Source organism: Pteronotus mesoamericanus, unplaced genomic scaffold, assembly GCF_021234165.1.
Source record: "Pteronotus mesoamericanus isolate MK-2021 breed Mesoamerican mustached bat unplaced genomic scaffold, CSHL_Meso_final contig_935, whole genome shotgun sequence".
Taxonomy (NCBI): Eukaryota; Metazoa; Chordata; class Mammalia; order Chiroptera; family Mormoopidae; genus Pteronotus; species Pteronotus mesoamericanus.
Genome location: NW_026555283.1, coordinates 47,986 through 72,275, shown reverse-complemented (window position 1 = coordinate 72,275; position 24,290 = coordinate 47,986). Strand labels below are relative to the sequence as shown.

The 24,290-nt window shown below is 36.8% G+C and overlaps 1 protein-coding gene across 3 annotated transcripts in view; it reads left to right on the top strand.

Moving 5' to 3' along the window:
• The window catches only part of LOC129080842 (plastin-3), an 81,848-nt gene extending 63,637 nt beyond the window's left edge, over positions 1–18,211 (top strand). For all 3 annotated transcript variants that reach the window (XM_054586292.1, XM_054586293.1, XM_054586294.1), the window contains exons 5-17: positions 1,483–1,612; positions 2,151–2,283; positions 3,944–4,025; positions 5,320–5,485; positions 7,605–7,747; positions 10,456–10,551; positions 11,959–12,154; positions 13,237–13,315; positions 14,081–14,195; positions 14,401–14,534; positions 15,216–15,339; positions 15,579–15,703; positions 16,977–18,211. In XM_054586292.1, the coding sequence (XP_054442267.1) occupies positions 1,483–1,612; positions 2,151–2,283; positions 3,944–4,025; positions 5,320–5,485; positions 7,605–7,747; positions 10,456–10,551; positions 11,959–12,154; positions 13,237–13,315; positions 14,081–14,195; positions 14,401–14,534; positions 15,216–15,339; positions 15,579–15,703; positions 16,977–17,109 (1,656 nt within the window). In that variant the 3' untranslated portion in view covers positions 17,110–18,211. The remainder of the gene's footprint in view (positions 1–1,482; positions 1,613–2,150; positions 2,284–3,943; positions 4,026–5,319; positions 5,486–7,604; positions 7,748–10,455; positions 10,552–11,958; positions 12,155–13,236; positions 13,316–14,080; positions 14,196–14,400; positions 14,535–15,215; positions 15,340–15,578; positions 15,704–16,976) is intronic.
• Positions 18,212–24,290: the final 6,079 nt, after the last annotated feature.

Sequence of the window (24,290 nt, the reverse complement as noted above, 5' to 3'; positions counted from 1 at the left end):
GGGTATCGACATACATGTACAGATATAGACCCCTACATACACACCCACATCCATTCTAAAATTCTGCCTTCGAAATTACAGGTATAGCACAAAATTCCAGCTATAGAAATTGAGTAAGCTTGATTTTGTAAAACTTACTATTTTCCTATATAAAATTGGGTTTATAAATCCAAGGAAAGTCAAGATACAAGAAAGGTAACAGCAAAAGATGACTTTGTGATAGGGCCACTGATAACACCAGTAGCAACTTTTCTGTTATAAAAAGTTGCTCCCTGGGTGGATTAATTTCAAAAAGGTGCCCCCCTGGAAAAACTAAATGTGAAAAGGCACTCCCGCTTTCTGCCTTCCACAGGCTAGCAGAAGATGTAAGGCAGGCCTGGTTTAGTGGAGCATGGCCTGGATTTCATGCTTGCCTTCCCAGATACAACCTGAACTGACCCTGTTCTATGAATTTCAAACGAAGGCTGCACTTCTGGAATGAGTATATGTAAGAGAATGTACTTATCAGTAACGCTAAAGGCCTTCAAGTTATTTTTTATGGGTTCAGCAATTTTTTCATTAGGCCTGCAAGTTTCTTTTGATAAGTGCACTTAAGTGTTCTAAACACCTTTTAAATAAATGTTTATGGAGATGCTACATCCTGCTCTCGTTTTACTGGCAGTGGTTAATTTAGCCATGAACATTAGTAGATCGGGAACAAATTTAGGGTTAGGCAAATTCCAGTGTTTAGGAAGACGTTTAGAATGTCAATTCATTCAACCAAGTGGTTAGAGTAGGGTGCGACATTTGCTTTGCTACAGCCTGCTCTTGGACAATTAAAATTTGCGAGTTAATTTAGTTAGCCATGTTCCTTGTTGTGCAGAGAGGCTGAACTTCATAAATGCACAAACAAGACAATCACTGAAAAGCCTCTTTTCTGTGTTTATTCTCAATAGTCATTGATTACTGCCAACTTAACACATTTTTTCACCTTATTCTATACATTTTGATTGAACAAACTCTTACTGAGCCCCTGTTATACCAATAAATGGGGGTTTTTTTGTTGAGTCATAAATTTTCATCTTTCTTTGCACTAAGAATTGTGGTTAAAGAAGGGGGATCTTTCAACCTCTTCTCCCCAGAAAAGAACAAAGCTTCCCTTGTTCATAGAAAATTAACAGATTTACCTATGCCTTTGAACCACACTAGTTTTCAGCTTAAAGCAGATTCACTGCATGTGGCACTTAATGTTTTTGACAAGTGTGTGCAGTTGACTTTCTGGCACTTCATTTTCAGTAGCAGTATTGTTTACCATTTATTGTTTACCAATAGCACTTGTTTGCCATTTGAAAAACTCAAACCCAGTGCTCCATATTTTTTTAATGCTCATCACAAAGGGGGGCGGGGAACTTAAGTGATCAGAGTATAAAAGAAGATAAACATGCTTATTGTTCGGCCTGATGTAAAATTAATTGTGAATTGACAACATATTTTAATTACTAGATTTTCCAAGAGGTAAAAAGCAGTGATATTGCTAAAACCTTCCGCAAAGCAATTAACAGGAAAGAAGGGATTTGTGCTCTGGGAGGAACTTCAGAGCTCTCCAGTGAAGGAACACAGCATTCTTACTCAGGTAAGAGTTTCATGTGCACTAAGTTAACACAATGAATTAAGTAGGGTGCATGCTATAATGTCAAGGAGGGTCACTAGAAAAACATCGCCTCCTAATCAAGAACACACAAGTCCTTTGTGACATGTATTTGGACTTGCAACTAATATTTGCCTTAAAGGCATTTGTAAATATTTATTGTATGGCTTTGGTAGCTTGCAAGAGACATGATACAGTATGTACAATGACAAGCTTTATTATAATAGAGTTCTACAGTAATATAAAAATATTTTTTTAAGTTTTGTGACTAAATTCTCTAAGAGTCAGTTAACTCTGCTGTTTTTTTGTTGGGTTTTTTTTTTTTTTTTGTAATTATTGTTGTGGTTAACTTTATAATTCCTAATAACCACTGGGTTGTATTCAAATGTCTGGGTTTCCAAAGAGGGTAACTACATGCTTGTGACACATTAGTATTCAGCATTACTAAACAACTATTTTAGGCTTTAAGGTCATATTTAACCTAGAGTATGAACTAATTTCTTGTTATTCAACATAATTTTAGAGGAAGAAAAATATGCTTTTGTTAACTGGATCAACAAAGCTTTGGAAAATGATCCCGATTGCCGACATGTTATACCAATGAACCCAAATACCGATGACCTGTTCAAAGCTGTTGGTGATGGAATTGTGCTTTGGTAAAATGTTGGCTTATTTTATATACAAGTCTCCTAAGTTACTTTCCATGTAATTGATTTATTTGTTTCTGGATGCTTGACAGCGTCATCTTGGGAAATAGTTAGAATTGAAAATTATCTCGGTTCTGCCTATTTCATTTCATCTCTAGGTCTATCCATGAAAGTACCATCAAAACATGAATCTAAAATGCAGTCATTTAGCCTGGGAGCCTTTTTATAGGGGAGCGCTCACCTTCAGATTTCTTCTCATTATTGAGCAAGTAGAGCATGACGACTTTGTTGAATTTGAGTATGCCAGTATCTTTTTATTCTAAAGCACTATAGCTTCCAAAAGAAAAAACAAAAGCTACTTTTCAGTTCTCACTCTCCAATTACTTATTTCTGCAAAATGCATTTGTCACTGCTGCTGCCCCTGATCCAGTAGTATCTTGGTAGAAATAAGATTATCAACACCTTGTGAGATGATGCTCCTATTTATAAAGGCAGTGTAGCATAGGGGTTAAAAGCATACCCTATATAATCAGTCTTCCTGGAGTCATAGTCAGGCTCTGCCACTCAGTAGCTGTGGAGCTATAATCAAGATTGCAACCCTTTTGTATTTCACTTTTCATCTATTATGATCTCTATTACTGTATTTTCCTCACAGGGGTGTCGTGAGCATTAAGTGATTACATTCATATAGAGTGCTTAGAACAGTGCAATAGATACATTTTATATGACATTATACAATACATAAATTTCTTTTTTGTAATAAGGTCATTTTGCTTGTTTGAAAAATGATTTTAAAAATGTAAGATATTCCCTATTTGGTCCTTTAGAAGTGCTAAAGAAGTAATTCCCCATGTGTTTTAATAGGGAGAACTAATAATATGGTACCATTTATTTAATACTTAAATTTTGCATGGAAAGCAACATCACTTTTCTTATGCAGAAAAACATGTTTTAGGACAATGTTATAAACGGCTAAAATTTTAGAGTATAACTCCAAATTTTACCAAATGAGATTCTTCCTAATAAGTTATAGATTCTAGCCTAATTAACATAACTTTTCTCTCTCTCACCACTGCATTACCAGCATCAAATATAGTGTTCTTAGCTCATCGTCTAGGCACTCAAGAAATATTTGGTAGATGAAGGAATCTCACGCTTAACTAACTTTGCCTCTTTGTGGATAAATGGAATTTTTAATTATGAATTATATAATCTAGAAGAGACTCAATTTCACTGGGATCGTATCTGTTTTTAACATTTATTCAATAAAGTTTTTTTCAATATCCACATTCATTTTTATAAAAGAATATGGAAAATACAAAAATAAAATAAAATGAGAAAATACACTCCAATCCCCAACTCAGAAGTTACCCAACTACTGTAAACATTTTGGTCTTTTTTAAATTTCTACTATATATATACACATATATATATATTTGGTGATAAACATGATAAAAGCCATCCATATATTGTATTTTTCAGATTATATGAGTGATATAATAAGCCTTAAAATATTTGTAAATATTTACAGACTCTTCAAAACTAAATCAACTCTATATCATAGAATTGTACATTTGAAACCTATATTATTTTACTAACCAATGTCACACCAATAAATTCAATAAAAAAAAGAAAAAAGAAATCCACTCATTTTAAAATTTTGTTTCAGTAAAATGATCAACCTTTCAGTTCCTGATACAATTGATGAAAGAGCAATCAACAAGAAGAAACTTACACCCTTCATCATTCAGGTATGCATTGTTCTCCCCACTGTCTTCTATGAAACTACTATTTGAGGACCTGTTCTGCAGACCATAGGCTCTGTACTTGTATCTTCTCGTGTAATTCTTACAACTACCCTGAGTTCAGGATTGCTATCCAGATTTTACAGAGAAGACAGCTGGGACTCAGCAAGGTTTTTGAGCTTGCTTGAGGTTAACATTGAAACTGAAGTTCAAATCCAGGTCTAATTCCAAAGCCCTATGTTCTTTTCATTACATATTGTGGTTCAAATATGCAAAAATCAGCAAGCCTGCAGGGTGGGGCAAAAGTAGGTTTACAGTTGTTCTTATGGAAAATAATACAATTATTACCATATATTGCTGTGTATAATGCGCACACTTTTTTGCCCAAATTTTTTAGGGAAAAATAAGGGTATGCATTATACATAGGTATAATAATCCCGTGTATGGTGAACGCAAAAACGTGGATGCGCATTATACACAGAAGCACATTATGCACAGCAAAATACGGTAAACAATAATACAAGAATAGCTCTGGCTGGCGTGGCTCAATGGATTGAGTGCCTGCCTGTGAACCAAAGTGTCCAGGGTTGGATTCCCAGTCAGGGCACATTCCTGAGTTCCAGGCCAGGTCCCCACTAGGGAGCACGCGAGCGGCAACCACATTTTGATATTTCCCCCCTCTTCCTCCCTTCCCCTCTCTAAAAAAATAAATAAAATCTTTTGAATAAATTAAGTAATTAATTAATTAATTAATACAGGAATAAACTGTAAACATACAACTGTAAGTATACTTTTGTCCCACCCTCTATTTAGACTCTTAGTATATTTAAGGAATGGAACATATGTCTTTTCCATTAAGTGGGTATTAAACTATTAGATAGCAAAATTTCCTCAGGCAAGAACACCTCTTAGGATGTGGAGGTTGAGAATTTCTAGAACTCTTTCAACTACATGCAATAGACCTCTCATTAGACATTTTTAGAAATATTACACTTAACCTATATGGATATACTTACCTTAGTCACTCAGCCTTTTTCTTTAGTATTTCCAAAGTGACCAAATAAAAATACCAAGTTAACTTCCCATGGGATTCTAGAAAAGACAATAGCAATAAGGCTGAGATTTGTTTTAGGTTTGCCTTTAATACCAATGTCTGGAATTTGTTTTCTGTTGATCACGTGTGGCTGAAACTAATATAGGATTTTAATTTCTGTGTTGAGTGTTATTTTTAGTGAAAAGAGAGGTAGACTCCTAAAAAGGAAAGGTCAAGAAGCAAGTGTGTAAATTGGCTATCTTGCAGGAAAACTTGAACTTGGCACTGAACTCCGCTTCTGCCATTGGGTGTCACGTTGTGAACATCGGTGCAGAGGATTTGCGGGCTGGGAAACCTCATCTGGTTTTGGGACTGCTTTGGCAGATCATTAAGATCGGTTTGTTCGCTGACATTGAATTAAGCAGAAATGAAGGTAATGGACCATACTCATTATTTTGAAAGTTGTTTAATGGAGTTTTTTTCTAGTCATGTAGACTGTCATACTTTCACTTAATTGAGGTGATTAGATGATTAGTAGAATTTAATATAAGGTAATGCTATAGTGTTATTCAGGAAAACAGCCTGATTGTAACTTTCTTCTTTAACATTTGGCACTTTAGAATTCATTTTGCCATAAAGACACAAAAGCACAGAGAGTTTAAGGAACTTTCCTAAGGTCCCCAAACTTAATATGTATTCTTTTCTCCTTTGCCCACACAGACCTCACCCCTTCACACTCAGTTCTTCCACTGTGCATCATGTCCTGTCATTTTTAATTCCTTTTATATTCTTTCATAGCTTTAAACCTCTTAAAAATATTCTAACCTGCCCTTGATGGTCTCATATTTCCTGCACCAGCAGAAGCATCATCCTTCTTATAGCATAAGTTTTTAAATCACATCATGGATTTGTAGACTGTATAAGCATATGCAATACAATTGTCATAGGGTTCTAGGAAGTACTGCATTGTCCTTTCCCTGTAAGCACCACTGCAAATATTCATATTTTACTCCAGAAATCACCATTTCAATCCTCAGTTACTTTTGGGAAAGAATATATATTTGGGGTTCTCAGTATTTCAAGGTATCATAATGTCTGTCAAGAGTCTTATTTTGTACATTTTTATCCATTATAAGACTTTGGCACTTCAAGAACTTATTGCACTTTCAGTCGACTCAGAGATACCTATATTTGAACAAATACAGTTTTTCTCAGTGTTGGCCCTCTCCACAGTGGTGTTTGTCTTGTTAAAGGAGTTGAAGTCTATTGAGAAAGGAAAAGGAGACAACAAAATAAAATTACATTGGCTCATATAATAAATCAAATGATTTATCTTGGACAACGTCTCAGGTGCATAGACATCAGGCCGTTTGATCCTTTCTAGCCTTTGACTTGGCTGAGATGAGGAACAGAAGGGGGGTTCTATACAAGTGATCATGCCATCTCTCTCCTTGTTTAAATCCCAGTGCCCAAATGGTATGGCATGAGGTGGAGTCCATGAGAGATGAAATTTCCCTGATATACGTACCATTTATACCTCTTCAGAAATCAGGCACTTTCAATCTTGTTCAATATAAATCTCCTTTATTGGAAGTTAATATTGCATAAGGATTGCACAACTTCTTCATAAAACAATGCTTAAATTTAAACAGTCCTGTATGCCAGCAATTTGCAACCAGTGTGTAACAAGAATCTTTAAAACATGCAATACCTATTTCGTAAGGAGCAATGACTTCTTGTCTCTTAGATTGTCAAATAAAAATAATGACCACAGCCAACACAACAGTAGCCATCTGGTATGAATGAGTCAAAATTATACCTATTTTTTTTGTCAAATTGGTCAAAACTATTTTTTGGTGTGCCACAGAATTTTAGTAATTAGTTTATGTGTGCCAGGAGATGAAAAAGGTTGAAAGTCACTGGTCTTTGCAAACATCCAAGCTCTCTTTATTTTCTGTAGGAATATTTACCAAAAAACCACCCCTCTGCCTCTTCCATACATTCAACAACAAAAACTATTGAGCAGCCTTTACATATTAGATGCTATAGAAAATGTAAAGTTGAATTATATTCCATTAAAAATAGGTTTAACCCTTCAAGAGCTAATTACTTATACTTAAATATAAATACCATAATGTTTCTATGCTCCATTAAATAAAAAGTTAGGTAAAAAGTTCCCACTGTTTTAAATATCATCCCCCAAATCTGTGATTTTAATATTATTAAACAAAGACAATTTATGTAAATATGTGATATAATGTGAAAATACTAATCTTAAAAGCTATAATTTATTTGGTATTTGGAGTGTGAAGAATAATAAAGATGGGAGAATTATATTGTTTATTTGCTGTGTATTCTCAGAAGACAGTGTCTTTACCTGTATCATCTTGTAATTATCTGCTTGTATACTTATCTTTTATTAGACTCTGAGTACCTGAAAATCTGAAAGTAGGTCATGCTGGATTTTGGACCTCTATTATTTAACAAAATGAGCTTGTAATGACCATTATCATATGATATATTGGCCATGTGTTTGTTTTTGTTTCTTACAGCTTTGGCTGCTTTACTTCGAGATGGTGAGACTTTGGAGGAACTTATGAAATTGTCTCCAGAAGAGCTTCTGCTTAGATGGGCAAACTTTCATTTGGAAAACTCGGGCTGGCAAAAAATCAACAACTTTAGTGCTGACATCAAGGTAATGTGCCAAGAACCATAACACACTGGGGAGATACAATGATGAGAGATTTCACCCCAGGTTAACAGAGGGAAAATCCTCCCAGTTTATCACCAAGTCTTCTTGCCTCTTGGCCCCACTGGGAGATTCCAGTAGAGGGATGGAGCCAAGTAAGGAGCACGAGCACCAAATCTAGCTTCTCTTTTGTGGGAAAAGGTAAAAGTATTACAGTCCTAGTATTTTAGATCCTGCTTACTGTTAAACATCGAGTATTAAAACAAATGGGCCACGACTATTCTATTCTTAACTGCCTTTCCCGGGCATCAGTGCACCTGTTAGTAAAGACCTAGAAGAGAGAGGGCCTCAAGATTACCCTTCCCCTTTCTTATTTACCTCCTCTCCTGTTTTGTGCTCTCAGTCAAAATAGACATTGAGTTCTTGAGTGTACTGATGAGTTCTTATATATATATGTCTCTGTCTTCTACCTCAGCCCCTGCCCCAGTGCGCTCCTACTAAGTCTACCTCTGACGTAAGGCCTGGCACATAAACGGCCCACAAAGATTCCTTGTGTTGAACAGAATTCTGGAGCTCACTGTTCACCATGAGCAGTAGGAGGAAACTAGCAAGGGAAGGAGACCTTGGTAGCATGGTGTCCTTGGTTTCTCAAGGAGAGAGGGCAGAAATTGTCATAGCAAATATCATAGAGTTCTCATTAACTCACTGGACTCTCTCCCAAATCCAGATGTTGGGACACAAGGAAAACCTCAAGGATCTTTACCAGGTGTCACTTACCAACAGGGCTATGAAAACAATAGGCTATGATCATATCAATTTGTTCAGTGATGAGAGGAAGTCATGGGCTATTTGTACTACGGATTTTATAAGTGAAAATTACAGATGGCCCCCAAATTATCAGACCAGTAAGCTCCACCCCTTCTTTTAACTCACACAATATGTTGGCCCAGTATATGATGCTTTATGCATTAGATGCATTTCTAAAGACCATTTGTAAGTACATGTTATGTTCTGGGATGTATTTTAAATGTACAAAAGGAAATCTTATTTAAAAATGAGGCCTGCATTGAATATTTTTAAAAGCAAAGAATTGTTCAGTAATGTGAAAAGGAATTGACAATTTATCCATCTTCACCTGCAAAGCACTTTTCAGTATAGTAAATACAGACTCTGCTGGGTCTATTCTTTATCTGTTCTTCTCAAATGCATAGGATTAGATTCTTTATTCTTTCTGCACCCACAGTAGGTAACTATAAATGAAAGCACTATAACTATCATAGACAACCAGAAAGAGGAAAATCCTGTGCCCATTAATGGTAGGATCTGGGTTTGCTTTTCATGAATTGCTTTGAAATGGCTTTGACTCACCTGATTATCCCCATGCTTAGAGTAATTTGGGGAACTGGGTTGCAAACTCACTTGGGTAGCTTGCTTAAGATGAAGCTTTTCTGAGTAGCTCCCAGAGAGTCATCCTGTTTTGTAGGTATGGGGTTGGATCCAGTAATCTGCATTTTAAATAACATCCCAGAGGATCAGGATGCACATGATCTGCAGAGTTTACTGTGAGGTAGTCCTTCATAGGCTGTCTGGACTGTCAAAGCCCAGTAATAACAAACTGTCATAGTTGGGAAGTAGTCTTCAGACATAGCAGGATTAAGGCATCTTGTATTCCAGGGAGGCAGAGTTTACTTGATATGTGTGTTTGAAGGCCCCTATTAAGTGTTTGTGCTAGTATATGGATTTCAAGCTGTGTTCTGTACAGTATCCACACAGCCTGAATTCACCCAGCCTGCCCCCTATATGAGCAGTGCCACTTTGTTTCAGGAATTGGGATTACAATTAAAAATGTTCAAAAAAAAAGAAAACTCCTAAAATATTGTTAGATTATTTAAAATCATATGTCTACGAAGGGAAATAAGTTTCTGTTTCATTGACTTTCATAACGTTTAAGAGAATAAGTCAGATTAAATCTTGGTACTATTGATTCCTGAAATAAACTGGGCATTTGTTCATTATGCAGTCTCTTTGTGGTTTAGATTTCTCATCTCTAATTTGAAAGAATAAATTTTATTTATAACACTAAAAAAAATTTAAAAACAATTAAAAAATAAAAATGTTCAAGAGCTGAAAGACTTTAGGAGCTCAAAACAAAAAGAGCAGCTTATTTTTGGTTAAGTGTATTCAGATCATAAAAGGTTAAATGTTATTTCACCAGCTGAAGTGTTGCTTAGTTAAACATTTTTTTTCATTTAGATTTACAATTACATACATTTTTAACACAGCTAATCTCTTTTCCTTAGGGTGTGTTATGTATTGTGCTGTGTAATGATATAACCTGTGGTTTTTTTTTTCTTTTTCCTGTGCTTCCTGGATACCTACTCTCCCACTGATTTTTCTTGTTTGTTTTATCTACCAAGCTTATTGACTTCAGTAATTCAGTAAAGGTACAGAACTAGTTATGTGTTTACTAGCATTATTGTATTGATAACTTTAATAAATTGTAAAATTATGACAAAATCCAATTTATCCATTGTCGAGGCAGACATAAGACCAGATAGATGAATTTTTCTGGGGAAAGGATCTGTTAAAAGACAGAGATTTGTGTCATGTATTCTCATAAAATTCAATGCAAATATCCTTCCAAAAATGGGGACAATAGGATACATTCATTCTTTGTAAATGTGATCTCACTAACATTTTCAATTCATTTGTAGGATTCCAAAGCCTATTTCCATCTTCTCAATCAAATTGCACCAAAAGGACAAAAGGAAGGTGAACCAAGGATAGATATTAACATGTCAGGTTTCAATGTAAGTATAAGTGTTTCTTTTAAATTTTACAATCTTACAAAATTATTGTCAATTTCTTATAACTACAGGAATCTTCATAATTATATGTAGTGGAATTGACAGTTTTAAGTATTACTTTAAAATTATTTTAAAATTGGTCTACTTGTCATTCAGAGGCAGAAAGACTAGCTTTGATTTATTTTGAGTTCATTAATGAGTTCCATAGTTATGGTGGTATTGGCTTATAATGATGGCATAAAATATTCAAAGCAAGCATGAGTAAATAAGTACTAGAGACTGACCTTTGAATACTTAGATTATAATCACAGTGATAGATATAATGACTACATATTTATACATGCATCTGTTACTCCTGTGTTAATAATAATGTGGTTATGTTTACACACTCATGATCCATGAAATAATAATTTGGGGAATTACTCTCATGGACTATGTACCCTAGTTATATTATTAATTTGTTCATTGATCTGGGGCTAGTTCCTGCCCAAAATTGGTAATCACTGTTCATCCACAAAGTAAGGAGTTGGACTAGATTGATCAGCATCAACTTTCTAGGATCCTGTCATTCTTTATACCCATTAGATATGGAATGCTTTCTACTAACCTTAGTAATTGATATTTCTACCCTATTATGCAATAGGATTGAGTGGATTACACTAGCTAAACTGTTTATACTGCTCTTACTAGAAATGAATTTGTAACAGACTTGTTTGCTTATATTTCTGTCTGTATGTTAAATATGAAACTCTTCGGCTCAGGTCACTCTTGGTACAAATAAGCATCATCCTGTGCACTAAGGGAGTCAGGTGCCTCGGTAAACAGCACCAGTCTACCGACTGATTCTGATTCTGATAAAGCTCTTCTGTCAGTTCTCCCTGATTGGTCCTCTTAAAACACTCCTTTCTTTCTTCCCTCCTCAGAATCCTTCTATGATTCCCATTGACTCTAGAGTTCTGTCTGAAATGTGCTTAGAGCATTTTAAGGCTACTTTATCTTTCCTAGACAGTGTTATTTCACACTGGTCTGTACCCCGCAAATGCTCATTTTATTTATCTAGGAGCCTTTGCTCACACTTCCCCCTGGTTTTTCAGTGCCCTTCATCTTTTAGCCTTACATCTTCTTTAGGACCTAATTTAAAAATCTAAGCAGTTCTAGCTTTTAACTTAGGGTTTAGCTGCCCCTTGAAGCTTACTGTACTGCCCTTAGAGCTGTTGTCTGGTGCCATCTATGGTATTTTCAAGGTACTGCAAATCCAGCACAGCCAACTTTTTTTTATTCAACACAATTTTATAAGTATCTATGTTGGCTAAGAGAAGGTAGAATTGTATATCCAGCCTATCATTGTAAGGAAACATTTCTATACTTTTAGTATGGTCTCTTTAAAAATGTCTTCTTTTAATTCAACAGGAAACAGATGATTTGAAGAGAGCTGAGAGTATGCTTCAACAAGCAGACAAATTAGGTTGCAGACAGTTTGTTACTCCTGCTGATGTTGTCAGTGGAAACCCCAAATTGAACTTAGCCTTTGTGGCTAACCTGTTTAATAAGTATCCAGCACTAACCAAGCCAGAGAACCAGGATATTGACTGGACTCTATTAGAAGGTAACTAAAGATTTTTCGAATTTGAATGAGTAGGACTACAGAGAAGAAATAATATACAGGCCACAATGATTTCATAATCTTGACTTAGTAAGTTTTCTTATCCACTTTCCTTTAGCAAACACCTACTAGAAGTAGACTCAAGGACTGAGTGAAAAATGGCAGCTAAAGAAAGGGATGATACAAGGGAACTTTTAAAGTTTAAGGACCCTTAGTAAACCAATGTTTTGTTTTAATATTTTATGTTAGATCAATTTTTAGACCTCTCACCAGAAAAGTGCACATCTGTGTAAAATTTGACCTATAAATGTACAGTATTTGTTTCATTCTTCCATAGTCAGACTAACTGGAACTGGCCCCCCGTTCCTTTCACACTTACTTACTCAAACAGTAGTAATAATGTGTGATAATTATTTATTTAAGTTTGAGGAAGGCAGTTTACCTTTTCCAAGTTATATATGTATAAAGTGTAGTACTTAGAAATTAACAAATATAAATAGTAGTTGAATATCCATTGGCATTACTATAAAATTTTTTAATTGTATACTTTTGAAGTTTCAAGTAATTTGTTGCTTTAATATAGGCATGTAAAAGCAGAACTTGTGTAGTTTTGTGAACACAAATACAATATACAGATGGTATATTGTAGAATTGCATACCTAAAACCTATATGATTTCATTAATTAATGTAACCCCAATAAATTCAATAAAAATTAAAAAATAAAAATGGGTATGTTTGTATGACCAGAGCAAATTGATAACATCAGTTCCTTTGAAGTATAGGGACTTGGGGAGATATTGGAGAAGAATTAGAGGGGGGTAGGAAATTATACAAAGCTACTAAAGGTCAAAATTGCTTAACTGGTTATAATAAGGTTATATTCTTTAATTTTAAAGTAAATTAACAAATTGCAAAAGTAAGCATATGTCCAGAGAAAATGTATTTAGAGAGACTGCTTGGAAATCCATATCGAAGAACACTTCTAGATCTGTAGAGAGGAAATAATCTTACATATTCATTGACATTATATGCACATATACAAGGTTTCTAATGAATATATAAAATTTGTGAATATTCTTAATAGGAGAAACTCGTGAAGAAAGAACCTTCCGTAACTGGATGAACTCTCTTGGTGTTAATCCCCACGTAAACCATCTCTATGCGTAAGTCTTCCTACTGCTATTGTAAACAGTAATGAACATCATGAATGAGGGCTACACAAATAATTAGAGCTCTAAACATTTTCTAAGTGTTAGTTTGTAGTGATTATTTATATTACAAAATGTTGAGTCATGACTTGTGTTATCATTTTCCAAATACACAAAAGCCCACATTATCTCTTTACACTATCATCAACTATAAGTGATAGAATGCATAAATGCCTTTCTGGGGAGGAGAATTTGAGACAAAGATCAGGAAACACTTTAAGCAGACCACCCATGATGTCCGGGAGCCTTTGTGCTCACTATGCTCTCAGGCTGGGATGTTCTTTTCCACATCTCATGCCTTACTTCCTCACTACATTCAAACCACAGATTCAGATCAACACTGATTCAGGTGTTGACCACCACCTGCCACTCTCTGACCCCTAACCTTAGCTCTTATTTTCTTCGTATTACTTATAGGCACCCCCAAATCATATCCACTTATCCACGTACTTGTTTAATGTCTCTCTCTCTGACTCTAATGTTAAGCCAGGGATTTTTCTCCTCTGTGCCTAGCTTCTAAACAGTGCCTTACGCTCAATAAATACTTTTAAGTGAATCAGATGGTCTTAGCTCTGTTTTCAGCATAGAGTGATAGAATACATGTTTTGGGTATTATCTATGGTTTTATATATCTTGTTTGACACTGTCATGTTATTGTTTTTAAGGAAACAAAAGCCAAGCTGTCTGAAAACACTAATTAAATTATTTTTAAATCATTAGTGACCTGCAAGACGCCCTGGTAATCTTACAGTTGTATGAACGAATTAAAGTCCCTGTTGACTGGAGTAAGGTTAATAAACCTCCATACCCAAAACTTGGAGCCAACATGAAAAAGGTAGATAATTAAGTTGCCACATATCTCTCCTACAGACTGTTCCTTGTCTAAATTTGTTTCTTTTCTTTGAAAATCTCTTCACTCTGAGCTTCTTGTGGACAGAAATTCTGTCTTATTATTCTTGTGTGCTAAACATCTGGCATCATACACATATACAGATTAAACAAATGAAAATCTTTAACCATTTACTTTTGTGTGTTTGCAGCTAGAAAACTGCAACTATGCTGTTGAATTGGGGAAGCATCCTGCCAAATTCTCCCTGGTTGGCATTGGAGGGCAAGACCTGAATGATGGGAATCAAACCCTGACTTTAGCTTTAGTCTGGCAGCTCATGAGAAGGTATGATACACAATTCTCCTGTTTAAGCTCAACTCTATACAGGTCTGTGATCTTGTCCTTACTATTTCTAAGCAACCACGTCAATGACTGCATCTTTGAAATTTTTGTATTTAGACTTTGAAATGAGCTTAAGTAATGAATACATGTTGGATGTTCTGTGGGAGATGATGCCTCCTTGAAAGGTAGGCAACAGAACTGTGAATATTTCCGTTTCTCATATGAAACCAAACCCATAGACTTGAGCCTCATTTAGTGTCGGTGAATTTTAAAAAATCAGCAAAAATTATGAACATCCCATGTATCCATTTGGAAAAGATCTCTTAAAACTATCATACTAAAAAGCATTTATTATGATTGGGTATCAGCCAAAGCACAGTTTACCACTGAACCGTTTGAAGACATTACCACTGTTGGGCTAGTACAAAATATGCCTGCTGTAGACTGCTGGGCTTGAACATCTTAAACCGCACCGCCAGCACCACCACTACTGCAAACGGTAAATCAGTAGCAAGCCACTTCTACTTGAAATATTTTTTTTCATACAGCGTGACTCTCTTTCCATGAAATCTTTAGATTTTCAAACCTAAGGAATAAAAGAAATGGAAGATAAAGCATCTTCCTAATGTTTACATTTTTTTTCATGGGATAGATTGGGACGTTTTCTTCTGTTTCTTCTTTTAGATACACCCTCAATGTCCTGGAAGATCTTGGAGATGGTCAGAAAGCTAATGACGACATCATTGTAAGCTGGGTGAACAGAACATTGAGTGAAGCTGGCAAATCAACTTCCATTCAGAGTTTTAAGGTAACAATTTGCATTTGTGTAATTATTAAACATTATGTTCACTAGAAAGTATCTAGAGTTTTGGAAGGACAGCCTTCAGTTTCTTTGTTAGTGAGAATTATCATGGGCTAATGGCAAGATTCTGTTTTAATTCTGTGGGCTTTTGTTGTGGCAACTTTACATAAGTACGCAATCACATGTTTTACATGTTGAAATTTGTACATAATAAAATTCTCAGACTTGTTCTCCTTTTACACTAGGATAAGACGATCAGCTCCAGTTTGGCAGTTGTGGATTTAATTGACGCCATCCAGCCAGGCTGCATAAATTATGACCTTGTTAAGAGTGGCAATCTAACAGAAGATGACAAGCACAATAATGCCAAGTAAGGGATACTGCATGATATCATTCTCATTCAGGTTCTACCACTTAAAAATCGTGTCACCCGGGGGAAACCTCTTTGAGCCCAAGAGTCCTCATCAGTAAAATGGGAACAATAATAACTACCTTAGAGATTTTGAAATGAATAAAATATCTAAGAGCTTAGCATTGTGCCTGACCTAGTAAATGCTCAATCAGTTGTTCCTTTAGTGGATTACAGATATAATGCAGTGCATACTTTAATGCAACTCACTGACAAACTTACAATACAGCTAGAGGAAAATGAGTTAAGGATAATCATGCCTTAGACGAGAGTATTCTTCTGGCTCTATTTTTTAAGCACATTATTCTCTGATGGCTTTTCTACTGTAGATCACTCTGACTACCTATGCTGAGCTTATTACCTTGGTCCTTACATGGGCAGGATGCTTTACCCTCAGCTGAACATATGCTTTGGAAGCATCTTCCATTTGAACAATATCGAGTACGTCTTTTCAACCTATCTCTTCCCTTCTCCACCAAAATCTTTGACTGTGACCTGGTTTTGTGGACAACCTAGTACACACTGAAAATCCACCCAGAGCAGGGCTTCATAGGATAACTAAGGAGCATCACTGCAAAAAAAATTATGTTAGTGAAACACCTAGAAATTCTTCATGTATTAATTGAAGTGTGCTCCTGTAAATTTCCCTAGCTGGACATGTCAGTTCTTTCTTTTCTTTCTCTGTGTATCCTTTCTGTTCCTTGCTCTGGCCACTCTGGCCATGTGCCATGTAGTCACTCTCCCCTCCCTTAAATATTTGGAAGTATTCATCTCATCTACCAAAGCAATTTGGATTTTGCATCTGGCATAATTTTCTACCCCATATCTCTAAGATCACATGAGAGTGTCATGTGTTTATTACTCATGAGTGTCATGCTCAACAAGAATATCAACATTGATTGTATAGCCAATCTGGGTGATTATATGTATACATAATTTTTTTTCATTTTCATATCAAGTCCTTGTTCCGAAATGAATTCTCATGTTATTTTGGATAAAAGGAGTGAATAAACACTATCAGTCCCAAATAGTAGAGCTTTGAAAACCTAGTGTCTTTTAAGAGTAACCGCAAAAACAAAATAAAACAACGAAAAGTGAAATTGTTTCGATTTGAACTTACAATATGTAAGCTTTATATCCCAGCCAAATGATTATATAAGAGAAAATAAATACATTGTATTGTGTGCTTGACTGACAAGACTTTCTTCTTTATTTTTGTTTCCTCAAAAAATAGGTATGCAGTGTCAATGGCTAGAAGAATTGGAGCCAGGGTGTACGCTCTCCCTGAAGACCTTGTGGAAGTAAAGCCCAAGATGGTCATGACTGTGTTTGCATGCTTGATGGGTAGGGGAATGAAGAGAGTGTAAAAGAACCAATTTGAATAAAAACAGCCTTGCTCCCAGGTGCATGATTAGCAGGTCAGCTATTTCCAGGTGAAGTGCTTACGGTTTAAGGAACTGTTGGTCATTTAAAAGACTTTCAGTTTTGATTAACAAGACTAGCTCCTCATGAGAGCCCTCAGGGGAAAGAGTTTTCATAAAAACAACTCTTTCCCATAGTCGTAGTTGGATGTATCAGGCACACCTAAAATGTGCTCATAGCCAAATCATTTACTCTTCTTCTAGATTGCTGCCCATATTTCCCATTGCTATATGTTATTTCTCTCTATGTATCTTTTTCCCTCTTAGACTGTCCCCCTCTCGGGACTTGCTTAGACGATTGGATATGAGTATTATTAGACAATAATTTTGCTTTCTATCCAGTATGCTAGTTCTTAATTGAGAACTGTTGTCTGAGGGTATTTGGTTACGAGTATCCTTTGCTTATCTTTCTAGTACTGAAAATTTGCGGAGTTACTGGCTGTGCAGAATGTAATAGAAGCTTTTCATATTCCTTTATTCTTAAAATCAGTATCTTTTTACAGTATTCTTTCTACGTGATCCTTTTTTGTACATTCAAGAATATTTTGATTACATTAAATAAGACTGCTGATTTTGCTACTTTTTTAAAGGGGTCTTCAAGTAAGTAAAAAATTTACATTATAGGTAGAGGAAAATATACCTTAAATTTGCATCTTCCCCCCTCACACGCAAGCTGTAAACAGTTGACATATTTTGTCTTAAAACTTAGTTCAATATCTGCATATTTGCTTTAAAACCTGTATCATCAAACTCTCTCTTTCGATGTAAAATGCTATTGCATATGACACTTTCAAAGAGAGAGTATGCTCAGAACTGAGGTGGGATACAGTAGGCCAAGTATGCTAAGTGTACAATAGATTTTCTAATTTTACACCTAAGACAAGGAAATAGGTCACTAAAAAATAAAAATACGTATGTAGGACTTATGTACTCTTGCTTTGTCAAGCTGTTTGCTATAGCTTTCAAGATGATAATATTACTGTAATCTGAAAAATGATGTAATCTGATAGCAGTGTATTAGTTCAAATAAAGGCATTTACACAATAAATAGTCTCTTCATGCTTCTGTCCCTTAGCGCTATGCCAATAATATTTGCCAGGCTTTTTTTCCTCTAATATTTTGACTCTTTTCTGGAGTGCTGTATAAAATAATGTTTGTTAGATTTAAGCTTTTGAAGCTGAATTACAGGGACTGCATTAAAGATAATACCAATGAGGAAAGATGGTTTTCTCCTACTTACAAAAATCTATCCAGTTCTTCCCTTTTTCTTTCTTTCCCATCTCACTCACCCTTTTTAATGTTCTGTGATATTCAGAAGACAAAAACGATGCTGAACAACCAGGGAAGAGAAATGGTATATAGCAGTTTTTTTCAACTTTATCACTACTGTCATTTTGAGCTGGATAATTTTTTGTTAGTGGGCGTGGGGGGTTATTCTGTGCATTGCAGGAGATTTAGCTGCATCCCTGGCCTCTAAACCCACTAGGTGTCAGTACGCAACCCTCAGAGTGTAAACCAAATAAGTCTCCATACATGGCCAAAATGTCCCATGGCAGGCAAAAGCATCCCTACTTGACAACCAGTGGTTTATGGTACCATTTTAAGGCTTTTGTGAATGAGTAATATGAAATGCAGTCCTATGAGCATGATGATGTTATAGAATATTTTGTATTTATAATCTGAGTAAGAAAGACCTTTGTAAGTATGGTAGAAACCCCAAAGACATAATAAGAGAATGATAAATTTGACAATTTTGCTTTTGCAAAGATGCATATAAATACAATAAATAAAGTAAAAATATAGATGACCAAGACAAAAGTTTAGTACCATTGTCTAAGTCCATTTGGGCGCTATAATAAAATATTATTGACTAGGTAGCTTATAAACAAGAAAAATGTATTTATCACAGTTTTGCAGTCTAAGATCAAGGTGCTGGCAGGTTCAGTGTCTGGTAAAGGCCTACTTCCTGATTCATAAATGGCTGTCTTCCAGCTATAACCCAGCATATCAGAAGGGCAAGGGAACTCTTTGGGGATTCTTGAATAAGGTCACTAACCCCCTTCATAAGGGCTCCATCCTCATGACCCAATCACCTAAAGGCCCCACCTCCTAACACCATCACATGGGAAATTAGGTTTCAACATAGAAATTTTGGAGAAGATAGAAACATATGGTCCATAGTACCTATATAATGGACTACTTTTCCTAATATAAAAACAGTTCATAAATAAATAAAAGACAAGTCTTCTGCAAACATACACATACCAGGGAAGCTGATGAGGGGAGGGCAATCACATTTTATGACCTGTCTTCTACCTTGTATTGTCTGTGCTCATCTACATTTGTCCCTTTCCAAGTACAAAGATTCTTCTCTACAACTAACTAGGGCCTAATGCCTTTTTAAATTTTTTAATTAAATTTATTGGGGTGACATTGGTTGATAAAATTATATAGGTTTCAAGTATATGATTCTATAATATATCACCTGTATATTGCCTTGTGTTTACCACCCAAAGTCAAATCTTCCATCACCATATATTCAAACCCCTTTACCCTTTACTGCCTCTCCCCGTCCCCCTTTCCCTCTAGTAACCACCATATTGTTGTCTGTGCCCATAAATTTTTGTTTGTTTCTCTTGTTCATTTGTTGCTTTCAAGCTAATGCCTTTGAAGCAAGATATGAAAAGGTTGTTCCATCTTCCCCTTTCTTCTAAAAGGGATCTGATTCCTTTGGTGGCTCACTGTACAAGGCCTACAGTCTATAGAGCTGTACTTTAAATGTTTGTGTACAAGATAATTGTTTGTATAAAGCAATCAGCTTAAACACACCATTTCTCCCTTCCTCCAAATAATAGACTAAAATTAATAATAAGAGGTTTAGCAAATCTATAAAAGAGAAAGTTCCATTATAAAAATGGGCAAAGGAGGGGATTAGGAAGATGGCAGAGGAGTGAGTGGAAGTCACGCTGACCTCCTCCCAAGAACAAACTGGAATTATGACTAAATTGTGGAGAAATCACCTGGAAAACAATGGAACTATAGTGGGAGAGGAGCCTTGGAGCTGCGGACAGTGGATTCGACTCTCACACATCCCAACAGGTAAGAAGTGTGGTGGAGGCTCGAGAGGGTGGGCTGGGTGCCCACGGACACCAGCACCAGAGGGACATTGAAACAGCCAGTTGGAGCGCCCTGAGAAGAACAGGGTCTGAATCATACGCAGGGACCCCTAGACTACAGCATCTTTAACCAGAAAAGCACAGACAAAAACACAACCGGGAAAAGCTTAGCAGTGCTCTCTGCTAGAGACAGGTGGCTGGAAACGCAGAGACGTTTAAAGGACCAATGCAGAAATTTGCAGTGGCAGCTGCCTTCCTTGATCTCTGGGTAGAGGTGGAAGCAGAGTGGGCTGATGCCTGAGGAAAGATTGGTGAGGAAAACTTTGTGAAGAGAACTGAGACAGTGGCCAGCGGAGCCCCAGTAATAACTCACCACCTACTCTGCAGCTACCATCTCGCTAAGTCATAAGGGAATCAATAAACCTCCCTTCTGCGTGCTCCACCCAGACCTTCCGCACACGTGGGCTGGGGGCTGAGTGCAAACTGGCTGCAAGAAATAGAGAATCCCTGGCCAAAGGGGACACAGAGCTGCCTAGAGACCCTTGAGGAGAGACTGGAGACACAGGCATTGGGGCAGGAACGGGATAAGTAGCCGGGATTCCCGGATCTGACTCCCCCTTTCTGTAGGCTCCATTTTGCTCAGGCAGGCCATCCCCCAAAGAAGCAGCAGTAGTAGCAGAAATAATAGCCCTGCCCTCAGGACAGTCCACCCAGACAGGAGTTGCATGTGGGACTTGATGCTGAGTGCAGAGCTGCCTGCAGAGATAGTAGACCCCAGGCTAAAAGGGACACAAAGCTTCCTAGAGACTTGAGGAGACACTGGAAGCAGAGGTGTTGGGGAGAGAACTAAGTGAGTAGCCAAGCGGGATCCCAGTGCTGACTCCTTCCCCATTCCACGGTCTCCATCTTGCTCAGGCAGACCATTCCCCTGAGTGACAGCAGCCTGTAAAGACACAATAGTCCCGCCATCGAGAGGCACTGCCTCGCCCTGTGGTGCCTAAGTCTGACAGCTGAGGGCAGAGTGACTAAGTTGACAATTGCAGTAGACATAGACATTAGATTCCCAGAAGGCTCAAACAAACGGCCCAAGGTCAGACAGGGTCAATAACTAACATCATCAGAGGTAGACCCAGAAAGAAAAGAAAAGAAAATGAATGAATGAATGAATAAATAAATAACCCACCTATTACCATAGAAGTTTCATCCACAAAGTCAAGAAATCTAGACGGATCAACTGAAGCAAAAGGGAAAATAAAAAAGACTCACAAATACTGGGAAGGAAAAGAAATACCCCGCAAATGAGGGGAAAGAAGAATCCCCACAGACAGAGCTAAATGAAATACATGCAAGTGAACTATCAGATATTGAATTCAAAACAATGGCTCCAAGGAGCTCAATGAGCATGCCGCGCTCAAAGACAACTATGAGAAACTACAGGGAAACTATCAGGAACTTACAGCAAACTATATCAACCTGGAAAAGGACATAGAAACTATCAAGAAGACACAGGAGGATATGAAGAATACCATTTCTGAATTGAGGAGCACACTAGAAGGAATCAAAAGCAGACTAGATGAAGCAGAGGATCGAATCAGCGAGATGGAGGATAAGGTAGAAAAAGTCTCCCAGAAAGAACAATAAATGGAAAAAGACTCAAAAAGAATGAAGAGGCATTTAGGAAATGCAGGACAACCTGAAAAGGAATAATAACCGCATAACAGGGATACCAGAAGGAGAAGGAGAAGAGCAAGGGATAGAGAACCTCTTCGAAAAAGTAATGATGGAAAATTTCCCCAATTTGAGGAGAAAAACTGTCTCATGGATCCAGGAAGCACAGAGGGAACCACGGAAGAGGGACCCAAGGAGGCCCACTCCAAGACATATCATCATTAAAATGGCAAATATCAAAGACAAAGAGAGAATCCTAAAGGCAGAAAAGGAGAAACAGGGAGTAACATACAAGGAAGCCTCGATACGGCTAGCAGCTGACTTCTCAACAGAAACATTGCAAGCCAGAAGGGAATGGGAAGAAATATTCCAAGTAATGAAAAGCTAGGGCCTACAACCAAGGCTGCTCTACCCAGCAAGGCTCTCAATTAAAATAGAAGGGGAAATAAGGAGTTTCCCAACAAAAAAAAGGCTAAAAGAATACATCTCCACCAAACCAGCACTACAAGATATGCTAAAGGGACTGGTTTAAGAAGAAGAAAAAAAGAAGAAAAACACAGGTACAAAGGGAAAAAAATGAATAAGTTTCTATCAATAATAACTCTCAATGTAAATGGACTAAATGCCCCAATCAAAAGACACAGGATAGCTGAATGGATAAGAAAACATGACCCACACATATGCTGCCTACAAGAGACCCACTTCAGAGCAAAAGACCTACACAGATTGAAAGTAAAGGGATGGAAACAAAATATTCCAGGCAAATGGGCAAGAGAAGAAAGCATGGGTTGCAATAGTTATATCAGACAAAATAGACTTCAAAACAAAGGCTATAAAAAGAGACCCAGAGGGACACCTTATAATACTGAAAGGAAGAATCCATCAAGAAGACATAAACATTGTAAACTTACATGCACCCAACATAGGGGCACCCAAATATATAAGGAAAATCTTGGACAACTTCAAAAAAGATATAGTCAGCAACACACTGATAGTAGGGGATTTTAACACCCCGCTATCAAAAATGGACAGATCTTCTAAACAAAACATAAACAAAGATATTGTGGAGCTGAATGACGCATTAAATAAAATGGACTTAACGGACATATATAGAACTTTACATCCCACAGAAGCGAAATACACGTTCTTTTCAAATGCACATCGACCTTTTTCAAAGATAGACACATGATAAGACACAAAGAAAGGCTCAACAAATTCAGGAAAATTTAAATAATGCCAAGCATTTTCTCAGACCACAAGGGCATGAAACTGGAAATCAACCTCAAGGAGAAACCTCAAAAACTTGCAAACTCATGGAGACTGAACAGCACACTATTAAACAATGAATGGGTCAATAATGAGATAAGAACAGAAATAAAAAAGTTTCTGGAAACAAATGAAAATGAACATACAACAGTCCAAAACCTATGGGACACAGCAAAGGCAGTCCTGAGAGGGAAGTTCATAGCGATACGGTCCTACCTAAAAAAGATAGAAGCATTTCAAATAAATGCCCTAACACTACACCTTCAAGAACTGGAGAAACAAAAACAAATAAATCCCAGAGCAAGTAGAAGGAAGGAAATAATGAAGATCAGAGCAGAACTGAATGACATAGAGATGAAAAGAATAATTCAAAGGATCAACCAATCCAGGGGCTGGTTCTTTGAAAAGAAATAAAATCAACAAGGCTTTAAGCAGACTCATCAAGAAAAAAGGGAGAGGACCCAAATAAATAATATCAGCAATGAAAGAGGAGAAATAACAACTGATACCACAGAAATACAAAGGATTGTCAGAAACTACTATGAACAATTATATGCCAAGAAATTTGAAAACCTCGAAGTAATGGACGAATTTCTAGTAAAGTATAACCTACCAACACTGAATGAAGAAGAAGCAGAAAGCCTGAACATGCCGATAACAGCTGGGGGAATTGAAGCAGTAATCAAGAAACTCTCGGCACAGAGAAGCCCTGGGGGACACTTTCACAGGAGAATTTTACAAAACATTTAAGGAAGAGATAACCTCTGTCCTTCTCAGACTATTCCAAAAAAATCCAAGGGGAGGGAAAACTACCAGACTCTTTTCATGAGGCCAGCATCACCCTAATCCCAAAGCCAGATAAAGACCCTACAAAGAAAGAAAACTACAGGCCAATATCACTGATGAACATAGACGCTAAAATCCCTAACAAAATATTGGCAAACCGCATCCAGCAATTCATTAAAAAGATTATCCATCATGATTAAGTAGGATTCATCCCAGGGATGCAAGGATGGGTCAATATACGCAAATCAGTAACTGTAATACATCACAAACAAAAGGAAAGACAAAAACCAC